The sequence below is a fragment of the Coloeus monedula genome, assembly GCF_965178545.1.
Source record: "Coloeus monedula genome assembly, chromosome: 14".
NCBI lineage: Eukaryota > Metazoa > Chordata > Aves > Passeriformes > Corvidae > Coloeus > Coloeus monedula.
Genome location: NC_138794.1, coordinates 13,681,444 through 13,699,172, shown reverse-complemented (window position 1 = coordinate 13,699,172; position 17,729 = coordinate 13,681,444). Strand labels below are relative to the sequence as shown.

At 40.2% G+C, this 17,729-nt stretch overlaps 1 protein-coding gene across 7 annotated transcripts in view; it reads left to right on the top strand.

The window, feature by feature from the left end:
* Positions 1 to 7,334: 7,334 nt before the first annotated feature.
* The window catches only part of ZNF280D (zinc finger protein 280D), a 50,033-nt gene continuing 39,638 nt past the window's right edge, over positions 7,335 to 17,729 (top strand). For 2 of the 7 annotated variants that reach the window (XR_014226806.1, XM_082290418.1), the window contains exons 1-4: positions 7,354 to 7,499; positions 12,152 to 12,303; positions 16,065 to 16,130; positions 16,236 to 16,609. Coding sequence is in view for 6 of the 7 variants with exons in the window: in XM_082290418.1 (XP_082146544.1) it covers positions 12,159 to 12,303; positions 16,065 to 16,130; positions 16,236 to 16,609 (585 nt within the window). In the remaining variant the exon portion in view is untranslated. Of the gene's footprint in view, positions 7,500 to 12,151; positions 12,304 to 16,064; positions 16,131 to 16,235; positions 16,610 to 17,729 lie in introns of all 7 variants that reach the window. The other 5 variants (XM_082290423.1, XM_082290419.1, XM_082290420.1 and 2 more) reach the window with 5 other exon arrangements.

The following is a 17,729-nucleotide window of genomic DNA, read 5'->3' as shown; positions in this document are numbered from 1 at the left end:
TCTGTTTTAGAGTTGCTGCTCACAACTTTGTTTTGTAGCTTTTCTTGAAGAGTACAAAAAACTTCTCCTAAGAACACTATATGCCCAACAGAAGGGACCATGAAGTAAAGATAAACAAGTTGACTTCTGAATACTGAAGCAAAAAGGAAATAGCTGTGTAGATATGAGGCCTGTTGGACAGCTTTATAAATAGCAGTCAGTGGATGACAAAACTTACGACAAAAAAAACCCCAAACAAAACAGCACAGTCTTTTTTTTTTTTTTTTAAATAAGGTTTTTAAAAATATATACTTCTACTATTTTAAAGTTATCATTCATGTGCTATGGGGAAACTTTCTAAAACTGAAAAAATGTTTATCTTCTAGAGACTGTTCTCAGTAGAACCTGGCAAAAAAAGCTGTTCAAAGAAAGGCAATGATACAGTAGTCACATGAAATAAGCAGAATATTTAAGAGGGCAATACTTTCTTTTGCTGGTTCCTAAACTTCATAAAGCAGTGTGAATGCAAAACCCCAGGACACAACTGGCTAGATTCATAAGCAAGAAAAGGAAACTGGAAGTGATGCTGCCTTTCATCCAAAAGTCCAGTCACTAATGCATTCATCTGGGAGAAGGCACTAGACAGAGAAGACCTGTGCCTGTTTGAGGAGATTTTTAGTAGGGATTTTGGAATAAACCTCCTTGTTTTGTTTCATGTAAGTGTTCACTGAGTCAGAATGACTCAAATCTGATACGTAAACCAGGAGCTGGGGAGGTGGGGCATGCTAGACTTTTAATCCCTGTTCAGACAGACATTTAACATTCTTAAAGTGGAACAGCTAAATCAGAGAAGAGCACCCCAAATATCCTGCAAAACTCTGGTTATATCAGACCTGTGGGAAGTGCTGAGCCTACGAAAAGTAAGATGTCTCCCCTTACGGACTGTAACTGATTGGCTACTGGACAAAACAGCAATCTCCGTTGTTTTCTGCTTTGTTATCTTATATTTTCTTTCCTTTCAGTTTGGCAGCCAATCTGATAAATAAAAATCAGTTGTTGGCACAGATTTTCTCAGAATTCATGGATAAGTTTTAAGACATGATGATAATGCCAAGAAATTAGTTTCAATTCTAATTTTCTGAACAGAAACTGCGAAGCAAACACATGATTAAAGAATATAAAGAAATTTAACAATGTAACAGTGTGTCACTTTAAGGAGAAAGTGATTGGTCCAGAGTTGCTGATACCTCAGCAGAAATTTTGAACAATATTGTGCTAAAGGAATATTACATTTAACAGATTTTCTTTCTTTATTGCCTATTCTAAGTTTTGGGGTTTTGGATGATGAGAAAATTCTGCTTAGAAGCTTAGTAATGTGTTTCTATGTTCATTCTTCAGGTATTTTTAATATCTTCCCAATAGCAACTCATTGAGAGGTAATGTGAGTTATTTTATTATTTCAAAGTAGAAATATCATTTATCACTTCCAGTACTATCTGCAATAGTTTAAAAGGTGCATTGGAACATTGTACTTCTACAATGTTTTAACTCACTCTTTTGGAGTTCTCTTCTCTTCTCTTCTCTTCTCTTCTCTTCTCTTCTCTTCTCTTCTCTTCTCTTCTCTTCTCTTCTCTTCTCTTCTCTCTTCTTTTCCGGAATTATCCTCTTTTGTCTGCTCAAATGAATGTGGTTTGCTTGTGGGATCCTATATGAGCAATGGTTAATATTTTGCATGAGGTAATTAATTTTTACAAATCACAACAAAAGGAAGCATCACAGAATAAATTTTCACTTCCTGTTAACAAGGGCACATGCTGTTGGATATCTGTTCACCATATTTTAATGAACTACAATATCTATCTTGGTAAAATAACATATCTTTCTTTCTCTGACAAGGCTTGTGAGAGAGGCAAACCAATCTAGCAGTAGGCTTCTTGCAGTATAGCTGTTGTCAGTATGACAACTGCTGTCAATAAGACAACTGCTCCAATAGATATATATTACTCACTTTTTTTTAAAAGCAGTAAATGTGACTGTAAATTTTACCCAGTAGTGTAATTTTTCAACAGGGGTCTCCAGGTCATTTGTTGAGTTGGTGTTATGTCACCTTTCATGCTATTTAAGGCTTCTGCCAATATAACAAATCTGGCATCAACTCAGTGGAACAATGTTCTTTACTACTGAATTACTTAATTGAGTGAAGTGGATGCAGAGGCTAAACCAAATAGCTGTTTGCTTGGATTTTCTTTACTACGTGGATTACACACAGCAGTAGATATTTTGGATTGAATTTCTTCAAACGGGAATGATAAAAATCCAATAGACACAGTGTATGCCCTGTGTCTCTGCTCTGAGAACTGGGTGAGCAGTTGCAATAAATGGATGTACATAGTATCATTTTTCCAAGACCAATTTCTTAAATAAAAACTAAATTATCTCAAGTCTTATTTCTTGATGTTAATCTACTGAACTTCTTTCAACCTGAAGTTACCATGAAAAACTGTCGGGAAAAAAAATTTTAAGAAAGATTTTTCTTTTGCTTCCAAATGAACAAACTGGATTCGTAGCTCTGTAGCCATTTTCACTCTGATACAGCTCATCCAATTCAAACACTTCTTGTAACTTCAAGCAGTTTAGACTGTGTTTTCATCTGGTGAGTTAGGGTAATGTTGACAGGAGAAATACATACACGCTGATGAGACACTGCCTCTCCTAGATGCTAATTTTTTATTATTATTCTGCATAATGATATGTTGGAAGTGTTTAAAAAGGTAATTTATGGTTTGGGTTGGTGTTTTTCTCCTCATTTACAGAAGCATACTTTTAAAGACTGGAAGCTTACGCTTTCTTCAGGGTTGCATACTTTCATATTGTCTCAAAAAGGACACTATAAACATGTTACATGTGCCTAACAAGCATTACAAAATAATGTTATAAACAGATTAGATCACTCCTTAGTGTTTATACTTGTGCCAAATTCCTGAAGCTATGATACTGTAAGAACAAGCCACAGCAGACTAAATGCAATCAATTTTACAAGTGTACCTTATGGAATATATGAGTAAACCATACATGTGTTGAATAGTGTTTGTGTTGCAGATGTTCATTTAGTATCTGTTTGTGCATTCATAGTTACAGTCTTCCCATCTGAACATATCTATTCTAATGAAGCTTTGGCAGCAGCTACAGTTGCAATGTCATGCGGGTTGGTACTTGCTGTCTGTGTCTAGAGCCTCAAAGAATAACAAACAACATTAAACAAACCCAAACTTCAGTGCTAATGAGCAAGACCTCCCCACTCTGCTACTGACATAAAAAACCAGTTTTTTTACTGACATACAAAATCAGGACGAGACAATTGCCCTCTGATTCCCAGATCACATTCAAATAGTGACCAGACACAACATGGAGTTTAGCAGAGTTTAAAATAAAAATACTAATAAAAGAATCATCATTAGGTGTATTTGTCACTATAGTTTAGTAGTGCTTTCCCCAGTTCTTTTAACCTGCAACAAGCAATAGAAGCAGTTTGGACCATTGAGGGATACAGCAATCAGTTGATTTCTCTGGCACAGATTGTGCTTTTTAAGACAAAACCCAGGAACTGATGAGAGATTGCTGTCAATACCTCTAGAGGCGAAGGAATGTCTCTTTAGCAAGTGAGTCCCAGGCCAATAGACAGTAATAACAGATGAAGTAATTCAGACTAGTTAACTTTCAAGCTTTGCTGTACTGCTATAGTCAACAGTGCATGCATGCTGCCTAACTGCATGAAATACAATTGTTCTATCAGCTTCTGTTAAGTTTTTCTTTAGAGTGTATCATATGTTTGCAGTTTTCCCTGTTTTTTTGGGGGTTTTTTTTGTAATTATGGGGACTACTTACTATGCTTTACTAATTTGTGTTTTAGAGTTATGAATGCATATTAATTCTCACTTCATAAACTCTGGTTTGCTTCCATACCTCTGTGGGATGGTGTGAAAACATGACACTCAAACCAATTTGTCCAAGGACTTAGGGCTTTGCAGAACAGACAGTATGCAATTGTGCACCACTGGAATGCACAAATTTAATTACAAAAATGTGCAGAGTTGATATTGGTTTTGTTATTTCAGAATTTTTCAATGTTTTACCTTGTAATCTTAATATTCTTTTTATGTTTATCTTGCTTTAGAAGGAACATAAACACCTGCAATGATTTCTCAGTAGGTAGATTAGTAGTTGAAAATACATATTTCATGTAAACGGACTACTGCTTAGAATAAGTTCCACTCTCTGGTTCCCACCTTTTGCTCCATTTTCTGCCAAATACTAAGAATATTTATTTCTCACTTTTTTCTTCCTTCTTTGGCAGAAGGGCACAATTTAGTAATTGTTTAACTACTAAACTGCAATAACAGAATTATTTAATGGCATAATCACTAAGCAGCAATTATTTAATTACTAACAGGTTTTTTTCTTCACTTCTCTAAGGTTCCAAACTACTCTGGAAGCATCTCAAGGCTAAAGATATTATTTAAAATGAATAGAATATTTTCCAGGCTAAACACAGTACTCAAATTTTAGAGCTTAAGTTCACACAGGGGTGGACACTTCACTTATTCATCTGAAAAAATACTTATATTTGAGAGAGAATTTACACTAACTAAACTGCGTATTTCTGAAGGCAGTTATGGTAGATAATACAACAATCAGTTGTGAGAAGTATGGGCTGGAGAAGTTGAGATATAGATTACATATGTTTAAGTTCTTTTCTATTATTTATCTTTAAAAATGACCAGAAATATTTTCATATTTTACTAAAGGATCATACTTTGGTGGTGGGTTTTGTTGTTTGGTTGGTTTTGGGTTTTTTGGTTTTGGGGTTTTTTGATGTTTGGGTTTTGTGGTTTTGGGGGTTTTTTTGGTGTATGGGTTTTGTGGGTTTTGTTGTTTTTGTTGTTGTTGTTGTTGTTGTTGTTGTGGGAGTTTGTTTTTTGTTTGGGTTTTTTTTGTTAGTTGGTTCGTTGGTTGCTTGGTTGGTTTGGGGTTTTTTGTTTGGTTGGGTTTTGGTTTTGTTTCTTCTTTGTTTTGTTGGGTTTTGTTTTTTAATTAGTGTAGAATGGACAGCAAAACTGGAAAAAAAACCAAATTCAAACTCAGGAGCATTCTTAGTTGGTGGCCAGGGGGACACCGAACTATAGACAAAAAGGCTTGAGAAAAACTGCATTTCTTAGTCACCTTTCGATTCAGAGATTTTCATATGCAAATTCCGAGGCGAGTGAAACCGCAGCTCTTGGAGGTGCTGTGCTCCAGGGCTGTTTTCTCCAGCGACTGTGGCTCCATTGCCGAGGTAAGGCTGTGTCCAGCAGTTCTGTGACATCCCACTGAAAATAATGGGAATGTTTTACTCAATAAAGCTTTAGAACAGTTGATCATGTATTTGATTGATATTTAACCCAGAGGGTATATGAGAACACAGGTGCACAACGAACCTTCAGTCTGAACAGCGTTTAGTATCTACGCTGCTCCGCTGACTGTAGCAGCACGCTGTGTGCTGTATTTTCCGCTGTCTGTATCGGATGTTAACTCTGGGCACAGCTGTCCCTGGCTTTGTTCGGCCACAGGGCTGTGGGAAGTTCCTGGTGCTGCCGCTCGGGGGAAAGGCCTGACCGGCCCCCGGGCTGCCCCGCGGCGGCACCGCCAGCTCGGCGGGCGGGGTCTGCGCCGGGGGCCCCGCTGAGGGGAACCGTGCTGGGCCCTGGGGCCCGTCCGGGACCGGGCCGCGTTTTTGAGGAACCCGTTCAGGGCTGGCAGCTCCGGGGGCAGCTGCAGTTGGAGCTGCAGGCTCAGCTCTGGGCGGGCAGGAGAGCTCCGGCAAGAAGTCATGAACTGCCGAGCCTTTGCCCAACAAATGGCCCGGGGACCTGCGGCCTGGCCAGGTGAGGTACACACAAAGACGTGGCAGGAACCAACGACCCCCCGACTTTTGTGCCCTTAGACTGTGAGGGTATAAAAACCCAGAGGGCCCTCCTGAGAGGCACCCAGCTCGAGTTGCTATTTTATTATTTAGTTTCTACACCATGATTAAATTATTTTAAGGATCAGGAAAGGATCAGGATGTCTGAGAGATTGCTATGTGAGACCTGTGGCCGAGCTGGTAAGGAAATGTGGTCTGTGTGAGTGTGGGAGGTGCAGCTACCAAGGGGCTTTGGTCCCAGCTCAAGTGGTGCGAATGTGACAGCCAGAGTGGTTCCTGGGTGGTGGAGCCTACGATCTCAGAATGGTTTGGGTTGGAAGGGACCTTAAAGATCATCTAGTTCCAGCTCCCCTGCTGTGAGAAGGGACATGTTCAATAACACCAAGTTGCTCAGAGCCCCATCCAACCTGGCCTTGAACATGTCCAGGGATGGGACAGCCAGAACTTCCCCGAGCAACCCATTCCAGGGCCTCACCACCCTCAGAGTAAACAATTTTTTCCTAATATCTAATCCAAACCTACTCTCTTTCATTTTGAACCCATTCCCCCTTGCCCTGCCACTACATGCTTGTGGTAAATAGTTTTGCTCCACCTTTCCCATAAATTCCCTTCAGGTACTGAAAGGTTGCAATTAGGTTACTCTGAAACCTTGTTTTTCCAGGCTGAACAATCCCAATTCTCTCAAGCCTTTCCTCATAGAAGAGGTCTCTGTACCTCTGATCAACTTGGTGGCCTTCTCTGGACTTGCTCCAACAGGTCTATGTCCTTCCTGTGCTTGGGACTCTAGAAATAGATGCAGTACTTGAGGTGGGGCCTCACCACAGTGGAGGGGCAGAATCTCCTCCCTCCCATGCTGCCCACACTGCTTTGGATGCAGCCCAGGCCATGTTTGGCTTTCTGACATTGTTTGACATTGACAGCCTTGAATCCACTTGCACTCCCAAGTCCTTCCTGGCAGGGCTGCTCTCAATCCGTTCGGTCTTCAGCCTCTCTTGATACTGGCTGGTTTCCCTAATAGCATGGCAGTGGCCCTGTGTGCCCTCACCAAAGCGGTGAGCAGCCAGCTCAAGACTGGGCTGGGACTGCTGGGCATGAGGCCTGGCCCGTGGCAGCAGTACAGTACTGGGGCCTGAGGCCCAAAACCAGCAGCAGTTCCTTGTACTGGGGATATGAGAACCTGCGCATGGTGGCGGTGCTAGAGCACGGTGTGAGGCCCGGCATATGACGGGTACCGGGGTGTAAAGCCCGACACACGACGGCGGTGCCGTCCCGGGGTGTGAGGCCCAGCACATGGCGCCGGCCCCGCCCCGTCCCGGCCCCGCCCCGATCGCGGGCGCCGCGATGTCTCCGACCCGCGGTTCCCGTCAGGCAGCGCGCGGGGCCGCGGCCGCCCCCGCCTCCTGCCCGCGCTCCCCCGGCGGCGGCGGCGGCGCTGCTGCTGAGGTGGCGCCGCGCCCCGGCGAGGTGAGTGAGGCGCCTCAGCCGGCGCTGCCCCATCCCCCGCCGACCCGGGCGGCAGGGAGCGGTGGCCACGCCGCGGCCCCTACGGACGCGCAGCACGGTAAGGTCAGCCCGCTCCGTGCCCCCGGCCCGCCCTGCCGCGCTCCCTGGGCGGCGGGAGCCGCGCTCGGCGGGGACGGGCGCGGGGGGATTGTCGCCGGCGAGACCGGCGCCATCTTAGGTCGGAGCGCGGCCTGGCGTCCCCGAGTGGGGCCCCCGCTCTGTGAGGGCTCCCGCGAGCCGCCCGCGGGCCCCGCTGGCCCCGGCCGGTTCTGCCCTCGAGGGCGGCCTGGGCAGGGCTCGCTCCTCCCGCCGCTGGCCGCGCGGGGCTCTCTATGGGCCCCGGGCGTTAACAGCAAGAACGGTGCTGGCGGCGCGGCTTGGCTCGGCCTCCTCCCCGCTTGCTGCGGTTCTGCCGTGCGGGCCTCGCCCAAACACGAGCCCGCAACCCGATCCCAGTGCCGGCGGTCACCCGGCGCGGGGGGCGGGACGCAGGGCGGTCAGGCTGAAGCGGCAGCTGCTCGGCTGCCCTCGGGACTCCGCTGCTCCCACGGCCTGGCACCACCGCGGCTCGGCGGCGTGAGCTGCTGGCGGGCTGGTACCGCCGATATTGCCCTTCCCTAGGCGGAGCTTGTGCCTTCTCATGGCACAGAGGGCAGCGTTGGCTGGTGAGGTTTGTGTTTGAGGAAAGTTGGTTTATGTTTTGGTTTTTTACAATTTTCAGGTGCAGTTTCAGCTTGGTCATTGTTTCTTCGTTACTAAACAAATGCAGCCCTCGATTAAAAGCCAATTGTTCCCAGTCTCGGTGGAGCTGTGGATTGCACACCCTCATCAAATAATGTGGTGCAAATTTATGTGCCTGTACGGGCCGTTATCTGAGAAATACAACGTGTAGTCCATTGTATCATCTGTGTTGTAAATAAGATAACTTCTCTGGGCATTTGAAATGCAGGTATTAAAGTGGGGGGGAAAATTACTTGAGTAACAGATGATAGTCTTACGAGGCGTGGCTGAGGTCACTTGGTCTGTTCAGCCTCAAAAGAGGAGACTGAGGGGAGACCTCATGGCAGTCCTCATGAGGGGAAGAGGAGGGGCAGACGCTGATCTCTTCTCTGTGGTGACCAGTGACAGAACCCAAGGGAATGGTTTGAAGTTGTGTCAGGGGAGATTTAGGTTAGATATTGGAAAAAGATTCTTCACCCAGAGAGTGGTTGGGCACTGGAATAGCCTCCTTAGGAAAGTGATTACAGCACCAAACCTGCCACAGTTCAGAAGAGTTTGGTCAATGCTCTCAGACATATGGTGGGATTGTTGGAGATGCCGTGTGCAGGACTAAGAGTTGGACACTGTGATCTTTGTGGGTCCCTTCCAACTCAGAATATTCTATGATTCTATTATGGAAGAGTGACAAGGCTAGTCTGAAAAATTTGTGGTTAGTGTAAATGTCCTCACTCTTTAAGCTCGCTATCAGTTTCATATTAGTTATTTGATTTTAAGCCAATCCAAGGAAGTTTTGAGTATTGCAAGCCTCACTTGAGCTTAACAGTGGAACAGATAAATTTCCATCTGAAGTAATAACTGTTTTTTCCAATAGTTCTTAAGTCCCATTGGGGCTGCATCTACCGTGATTTTCTGTAGTGCCAGCTTCGTCCATCCTTAGGGTGCTCTTCTACAGATCATTCTGCTGTTTTCACTACAGCTGTTACTCTTGATACATTTACTAACATTATATCTTTTTTTGTTGTTTCTGTGTGAGACCTTTTAAGTCCTAACTTTAAAAAAAGAGGTTATAAATACAACTAGCTTTTAATAAAGTTAGGTATTTTTGAACCTAACTACCACCATAAAGATGGCTAAACTAGTGCTTCTAAAACAATTGCTTCATCAGAAGCTTGTTGCTGTTTTGTGCAACGAGCTCTCATTTTTTGTCTTTTATCAGGTTTTTAGTTCACCACTTTTCTAGTAACTATAATAGTGTTCCAGGGACTTGCAGTTTTGCAGATTGTTGGTTATTAGTGCCTGCCTGATGAACTTCCATGGCTATGCTTATTTTTAGATGAGCAGTTGCTTTTAAAGCAGTATCTTGACATAACCTAATGATATTTTAAAAATGTTTTAAAGGACTTGTTCATGATTTTGATGCTTTACCTTACAATACTGGTTTCAACACTTTCTTTGAATCTATGCATACAGCATTGCATTGGAGTTTTGGATCTCTCAGATGCATGGACTACCTTTAAGGAAATGTGTGTATAAACATATATATGTGCTTATACATATTAAAAAATGAGGAAGATAAAGTCTATTGTCAGTCGGTTTGCTTTTCTTATGCCGGTGTCTGCACCTCCGCTGGGAATATTTGAGCAGGATGGGGGAAGGATTCACGGTTGGTTTTGTCTTTGAGAGCAGCTGCTAGCAGGATTCCTAGAACACATTTTGTGGGTTAATGTAGTTAAAGAAGCTAAAAATTTGGAAGCTGTTTGTACTCTAAAAATGGATGTAGATGTTTCATTTGGCAATGGAGACCACTTGCAGGAGCTGTTCCTGCACACCTCCTCTAATCAAATCCATTACCCCCTACTGCAATTTTGATTGTTCAGGCTACAGATTTTTGACCTCTCAATTGTGCCAATAAAACTTTTACTGGGCCAGGTTATTTTTAACCTGCTCTGCTTCACACCATAGTTTTGTGCAAAGTCGTGCTGGCACAACTGAGGAAGCAGTGCAGGAGCAGGGCAGGAACTCATTAGGCCAGCTTTCTTCCCAGGAAAGAAGTAGTCAGGGAAAGCTTGGCTTCAGATTATAGCATTGAAATTTAAAAAATTAGGTTAAAAGATGTGAAATTAATCTTGATACTTGCCTTTTAAAAGCTGCTCTGCATTTTGAGTCACCTTCCTGATTCATAAAATGAAGTATCTATAAGAGGTGTCACCAGTTACTTTGTGTCACTTTCTAAAAGCACATGGCTATGTTATCAAATTACTTTTAACTGTATTTAAGAAAAAAATCGGCTGTGTTACAGTGTAGGTGAGGTTATCACATGTGTCTTTTTAGAATTCGGCTAACATATAGATTGCTCGTGCCTATTTTGTGTTTTTAATATAAATTGCATTGCATCCTCCAAGCACATTTTATAATTTATTACTTTTTTCCCCTGAGGTCAAGTAAAATTAAATTCCAAAAATAAAAACTGCTCATTTATGTTGTCTGTTCTATAAAAGAAGTCTCTGAAATAGTAATTTATTTTGCCTTAAAATAAATTTTTTTACTTTTTTTTACTTTACTAAATTTTGCCTTATCTGTTAAACTTCGTGTTATTAAAAAAAATGTTCTAAAGAGTGTCCTACAGAAAAGAAATTATAGAGTTAAGCTTGATTCTCTTTCCAAGACCTGGCATGTAGCCCATGTCATCTCTGTCAAGTGGAAATTCACTTCAGAATCTTCCTTTTTTCCCCATGTAAGAATTTAGTTTAGTATCTTGTTCTCTTCTTTCCTAGCACCATGTCTAGCTTCAGCACCCTAAACTGATGGAGGAAGCAAAGAAGGAGTTTAGCTTTGCTACTTAATTTTATCTCAAGACTTAACATGTGCTAACACCAGCATTCCCATTCTCATACCAGTAGAGGATGATTCTGTCTGCTTCCCTGTGATGTTACAGATTAATTATTTCTGCAGTCTTATTAGATTATTGGTACTCTGCAAAGAAATAGCAAAGTTTCTTATTTATTGTTCTGTTCAGAAATACTTTCAAGATTATGTTAAAGAATGTTAAAAGAAAGAAGAAAACTTTATTTGCCTCTCTGTTCATTTAAAAAACAAATAAAACCAGTTGTGATAGGAGATGCTGGTATTAATTTGGTTAGTTCCAAAAGGTGCATATTTTTCTTTACTGTATTTGTACATGAGTTATTTTTACTGCAACAGAAAGTCTACAGGCATGAGGGACTCTAATGAGATATATGATAAATTTTTATCAAGTCTTAATTGATAATGAAAGCAGTATGCAATGCATTGTACATATGGCTTGGGGATTTTGCTGTTGTGTAGTTTTTTTGTTTGAAATGTTTTTTGTGGGTAGTTTGCTTGTTGTTGTTGATATTGTTTTGTGGGTTTTTTGGAATTTTGTGTAGGTTTTGTTGGGTTTTAAAGAAAATGTGACCGTATGGGAAGCCCAGGCAAAATCTTGGAGAATTCCAGAGGCTGTGGTAGGTTTTGGATTAGGGTGGGGTTTTGTTTTGTTTGTGTTGGGTTTTTTAAGATGCAAAGAGAATAAAGGTGTGATCAGTGTTTCACTAAGTCAGTTGTGCCAGGTAAATTATGTGCTTTGTAGAAGGCCCTTCACATTTCTTGTGAATTACTTACCTGGAATAGGAGTATTTTTTAGAAGATACCTTTCACTGTGGCTTCCACTGAGGCTTTCTCTGATAGTTACTGGTGTTTTATACAAAAATAGGTTAAATTCTGTGGAAGATGTCTTTGGTCTTTTCAATAGGAAAGATGAGCATTCAAGTAATTGTCAGAATGGTGATGTGGCATCAATCTTTGAAGATCTCTTGTATCAGATCATGTTTGATCTATAAAGAACAGGAAGGGAGGGAGACCATTCTATGGGAATTACTGAGAACTGCAGTATTCCTTACTGAACAGTGAAGCATTTCATGAAAGTACTGATTGTTTGCCTGTGTGTATTTTTTGGTTTTTTTTACTGTCTAGTCTCAAGATGGCAGAATTATTTATGGAATGTGAAGAAGAAGAGCTAGAACCCTGGCAAAAGAGAGTGAGAGAAGTGGAAGAGGATGATGAGGATGATGATGATGAGCCAATCTTTGTTGGGGAAATCTCAAGCTCAAAGCCAGCTACTACATGTAAGACAACACTTTTCCATAATTCAAAACAGAAATTTCAAGGTATAGAAAGTTAAACTTCGTTTGAAAGTATAGAATTTTTAACAGTATGACTTAAGAAATTCCACATCTTAAAGCTGTATGTCTCTGTCTCACTGAAAATTAGAATTCTTAAGAAATTCTGTCTGAACCCCAGGTTCTGGTTACCTCTAACCTTAAATCTCTGAGGTCAAAATAAGGACATTTGAAGGTTTTAGCATTAGTGACAGAGTTTAGAAGCCAGTATATACAAGGCTGAAACCATGCATGCAATTGCTCTCGGTATAGTTAATATTTAGTTATATATTTGGGAGTCTCTGCCTGCTAAAAGAATATGCATGAATTTAAGTCTTCCTGTTACAGTCTTTTTTTTTTTTTTTTCCTCCACCCCTCATTTCATATGTTGGTGAACATCATTCTGGCAAAACCAAGGTAACTGTGTTAAGTGTCTGTAGTAAAAGCAGAATCTGGAAAGTGATTAATATGAAAATTCTGAAAATTTCACTTCATCTGTGAAGTAGGAGATTTTTTTATTGATAAATTTACCCATCCTTTGTGAAATAGAGAGGTTTTTTTCATCAAGTTCTGGAATTCTCTCCTAAATTCAGGCAGTGCAGGGAGTGAGGTTAGGTGGTTGTGATGACAGGAGATGTGTCTGGATTCTACGTTTGTCCTATGCTTGGGCTTTGGCAGGTAAGTAAAGAGGAACATTTCTTTTTGTTGTTACTTTAATTAACTTTAGTAATGAAACTTTTTGATTTCTGTGTATCCATCTTGTATCAATTTTCAAGAGCTTTGACCTAAGGTTTCCTTAGCAGTCACATACCCAAGACTTTGCCTGGTAAGGTTTACTGCTCGCAGTTTCTGCCTCATCTCTGCTCTGCTTGTATCCAAGATTTCCTAGTAGTTTTCTGAAGGTCTGTAATTTGCAGTGAAGGATCTCAAGACACAATGTTACACTAGACTGTCACACTGTTGCATGGATTTCAGAGCTGTTATTAGCTTCAGTCCTTTTATTTCACAGTACTTTCATCTTGTATCTATTACTTTGTTGCTCACTAGGATAGTAAGTTTAAGGCTTCTTACACTAGGTTAAAAAAGTGGAAGCATGATTTTAAATATTAAAAGAATACTGAATCTGATACTTAAGTTCTCTCACCTGAAAATGTTTTTTAAGAGTATTTTAAAAATACTCTGGATACCCTAAAAAATGTGAAGAATATTTAAAAATTATTCTACATTTTCTGCAGTTACAAACTTTTAGAATGTCTGAAATACATTCTAACTGTTTTCTGGAAGGTCCAGAGACCTCTGATTGCTGTTGGTCATTGGCAGTAGGTCGTGGCATAGGACAGCTATTAAGGCACTAGCATGTGTTGTAACAATAAATATGCCAAGTTTGATTGCAATTGTTGCCTCAAGATTTTTTTGTAGTCAAAGGATAGAAATAATTCAGGTGAAAACTATAATTTTGGTATGATTCTGTGAACTTCAAGAACTTTGGTAAAAGATAGAGACTTAAAATATTTGCTTCTTATTCTAGTGCTGTCGGTCCTGACACAAGTAAAATCACTTACGGTATGACTTTTTACTTTATCTTCTTTCCTTCCCTTTCCTCAACTTTTCTCTTTTTAATCTTCTACTTCACTATCAAAAACAGCTATGGAAGAATGGCCTCAGTTCTTCTCTGGCTTGTAAGTAGTACTACCTGGCACTAGTCAGGCTTCAGTTTGTTATTGGTGATAGGCAAGATACCGGGAACTCAGCTTCGCTTATCACTGTTTAGTTTGCACCTGATCAGATGAAATATTGATGACAAATAGAAACTCACGTGTAGGTCTTAATTTTTCTGAAAGGTGTAGTTTCTACAATGCTTGCATTTTCTTAACCTTTTCCTGCAAGTACAATTACTAGTTTTTGTACAGACTGTGTGGAAAACTTGAAGGAAATAGTTAAAACCCCAACTTTGACCTGCTGGCAGAGAGTGGTGTAGAATCAAGTGTCCCTCCTGATGTACTGGGGGATTATTTTGGCTGAGATGAAAAGTAGTTCACACTTTGTTCCCTTTACCTTTTTCTGCAACTGCTCATTATTCCTATGGTTACCACTTGTTGTTCTTGCTTCCTTTTTCATAATGATACAAACCTGTAATTTGTTACTGCTTTAAAATGTAATTCTGCATGTCAGCATGCTTATGCTTCCGTGGTGTTTTACCTGAACAGGACAAATAACTCTTTGATGGAAGAGGGGAAAGTGCACATCAAGCCTATGATGAATTAGTTGAGTTGTGTAAATGTAGTTTATAATTTCAAATAACTGGTTTCCTGAAATGTTCTTTTTAAAAGCAGTAAAACTTTCCTTAGTAAATTAGCATATGTCCACATCAGACTGTCTTGACTATGCTTTGTGAGACCTAACTTTCAGGATAGCTTTTCTTTTGTAGGTAATGATACTTAAATTTAATTTCACTCTGGAATTCATATATGAGGTATAGATTTGTTAACAATCACAAAATGTATGAGTTCAGCTGAATACCAAAATAATTTAATCATCGTTTGTAGTTACTGTTATGTTGAAGTAAATATAGTATTACTGTTACAGGACCAAATTTCATCATATCTTAAAAAATGCAAGCCTGTTTAAATATGTTGGTTGTAGTTGCTTTTTTGTTAGTGTGATCTAAATGCAGGTGGCAGGTTGAAAGCTGTGATCTTCGGAATTCTACTGCTATTAGATTTATTTATCAACTTGAGAAATGTATACTAATGAGCCATTGCTGGTGGAAATAGCCTTAAGGTTATTAAACACAATGTGTAGATACTCTAATGTGTGTTGTTTGAGAACCTGATGTAATTTGACCCTGGTTTGAGAAGTTACTTCAAGCCTTGCTGGTTAGATATTGGAGAATCAATCTAATTTCATATGCATATTTTCACAGGTCAGAGCAAGCAACTTGTCAGCAACACTAGTGGAATTAAGAATCTGGGAGTAGAAAAGTATTTTGATTTGATGAGTATTTTTGTAATGTTTTGAAATTGTCAGAAACCTCAGACTAAGTCATAAAATGTCAGGGACTATCAGTGGCGTTAGTTAGGGAGTAAATGTAATTTAAGGAATTGCATGTGCTTCTGCTGAGCTAGAACTCTGGACACAAATTACCATGTAGGATATGTAAGAAAATCAGTGCTCTTGTAATGCAATTCCAGTATGACTCCTTTGGCTGCTGATCTGTTGATTTTCCTTTCACATTGGAAAATGGCTATCATGAAGTCTAAAATCCAGTTTGTAAGTGCTGTATTTTGCTAATACAGAGGCAAATTGTGTTACTACTGGTTTAGAGAAAATGCATCCTTTAATGTAGAGCAGTTCTAGTATTTGGGAAACGTTACATACATGTGAGAAAGATGTAAATAAATGCACTATAATCAGCAAATTAAAATGTTAATGAAATGTCCTTTTTGTTGTTGTTGTTTGTACTCTTATGTGTGTGTTGATCTGTCTCCAAGAAAATGAACACTGAGATTCTTAAGCGAACTAGCTTAACCAAAGAGGAGTGGAAGATCGTATCCTAATTTGTACAAATTACACTTGGTTTTACCAGGTTTTTGTTGTAGAAATAGTATTTTAATTTATAAGTCAAATCCTAATTGGCTCAATTAATGTATATGAATACAGCTTTTAAATTTGAAAAGCAATGAAGCTATTAATTTATTTGCAATTAAGATAAATGTAACTTTTGACAGATATATTGAACAGAGTCAACCTCAGCTCACCACGAAGGGGGATACAGAATGGTGCACCCAGTAGAGGTACTTTATTGTCCTAATATGGTAATTAAAACCAAAAAAATCCACAACACTTATGAAACATTGGATTGCAGAATTATTTAAAGATAACTTTGGAATCCTTTGCAGCAGGTCCAGTCACTACATTCAAGTCTGAGAGTCAGCATTACACGACGCCTGCCTCCAGCCCCGGTGCCGTGCCTGCTCTGTCAGTCTTTCCAACTGTCCCCAGACCTGCGACTGGCTTGGTGGGAGTTCAGCAGTTGGCTGTAGCAGTGAATGTTTCAGGAACTTCACAAATACTGCAGAGACCAGTTGCTGGATGTTTGTCAACACAGCAGATGCCTGGGTCAAGTTCTGGCATAACACAGCCTGTTAGCAGACCTGTAACCATTCCAGTAACAACACAGCCAGCATCAAGAAATATCACAGTTCCTGTAGTGGCTCAACCTGTATCCAGGCCAGAGACTACTGCAACAGCGCAGCCTGTGATACTCAATCAGGTAAATCTTTATTCATTTAAAATGTAAGAGGTATGATTACTTTTGGAATAAATTAATGAAGAACATACTGACTCAGCCTAGTGTTTTAAAGATCTGGACTAGATTATAGACTGACTAGCATTACGTAAACTGCAAAGATGCTAGGACCATAACCTTGCACTGGTAAATTAAAATATATATTGGGAAATACTGATTTGGAAGACTCAAAGATGATAGCTTTAGTAAGGGTAAAATGGCATTAAATGAAAATCCTAGATGCTAGAGAAATTACTACTGTTTAGATTCTTTGTGTTCTGTGGAGAAATGATGCAAATTCATTCTCTGAATTTTGCAGATTTCTTTGCTCAGAGATGAATCCTCTGTATTGATGAAATAATTTCATTTTTAAATAGCTTGCATTTAGTGTGTAAAGCAACTTTGTGGGTTTTCCACCTGTTTTTTACAGTGCCTTGCTTGGGATTTTTGGTAATAAAGAGCATGCTGTAGTGGTAGCTCCTTAGAGAGTTTTGCTTTTCATTCATGTGGCACAGGAATGAAAACATTGTGAAACAATAGTATGGTAAAAATGTTTAAGCAACCAAAAGTTGCACGATCAGCAGTTGAGACAATTTGGCAACATACTTGTTTTGCTTGAAAAGCCTAAGGGAATTGTGCACTTAGGTCATGTATCATAGACCTTCCTGGTTTGCCACAGAGCCCCAGAATGTTGCCATGAAGGAGTTGAGTTAGATGCTGGTTTTGTTGCATTATCTATTGGACATGTGTGAGAGAATGAGCATTAAAATTCCATATTTGTATGAGGTAAACTGTGATGCAATACCTTTATTGAAAATAATTTACGCTGAAACTGTTCAATGTGCCTATAATACTAGCTACTATGTCAGGTTAAAATGAAGCCTTACAGTACACACCATCTCAGTTGTCCATGCAAATAGACATACCTGAGGTTGTTTCAGTTGTTAGTCTTTTGGTGTAAATAAAAATCATGCAGCCTAATGGATTCTGCATTTGCTGAGCAGGGCGATCAGTCTGAATGAACAGAGTTAATTAGGCCATTAAAACATACAGACTGGAATTGGGTGTTCTTAAGACTTGTGGCTGAAAAATTGCTGATGAGAGG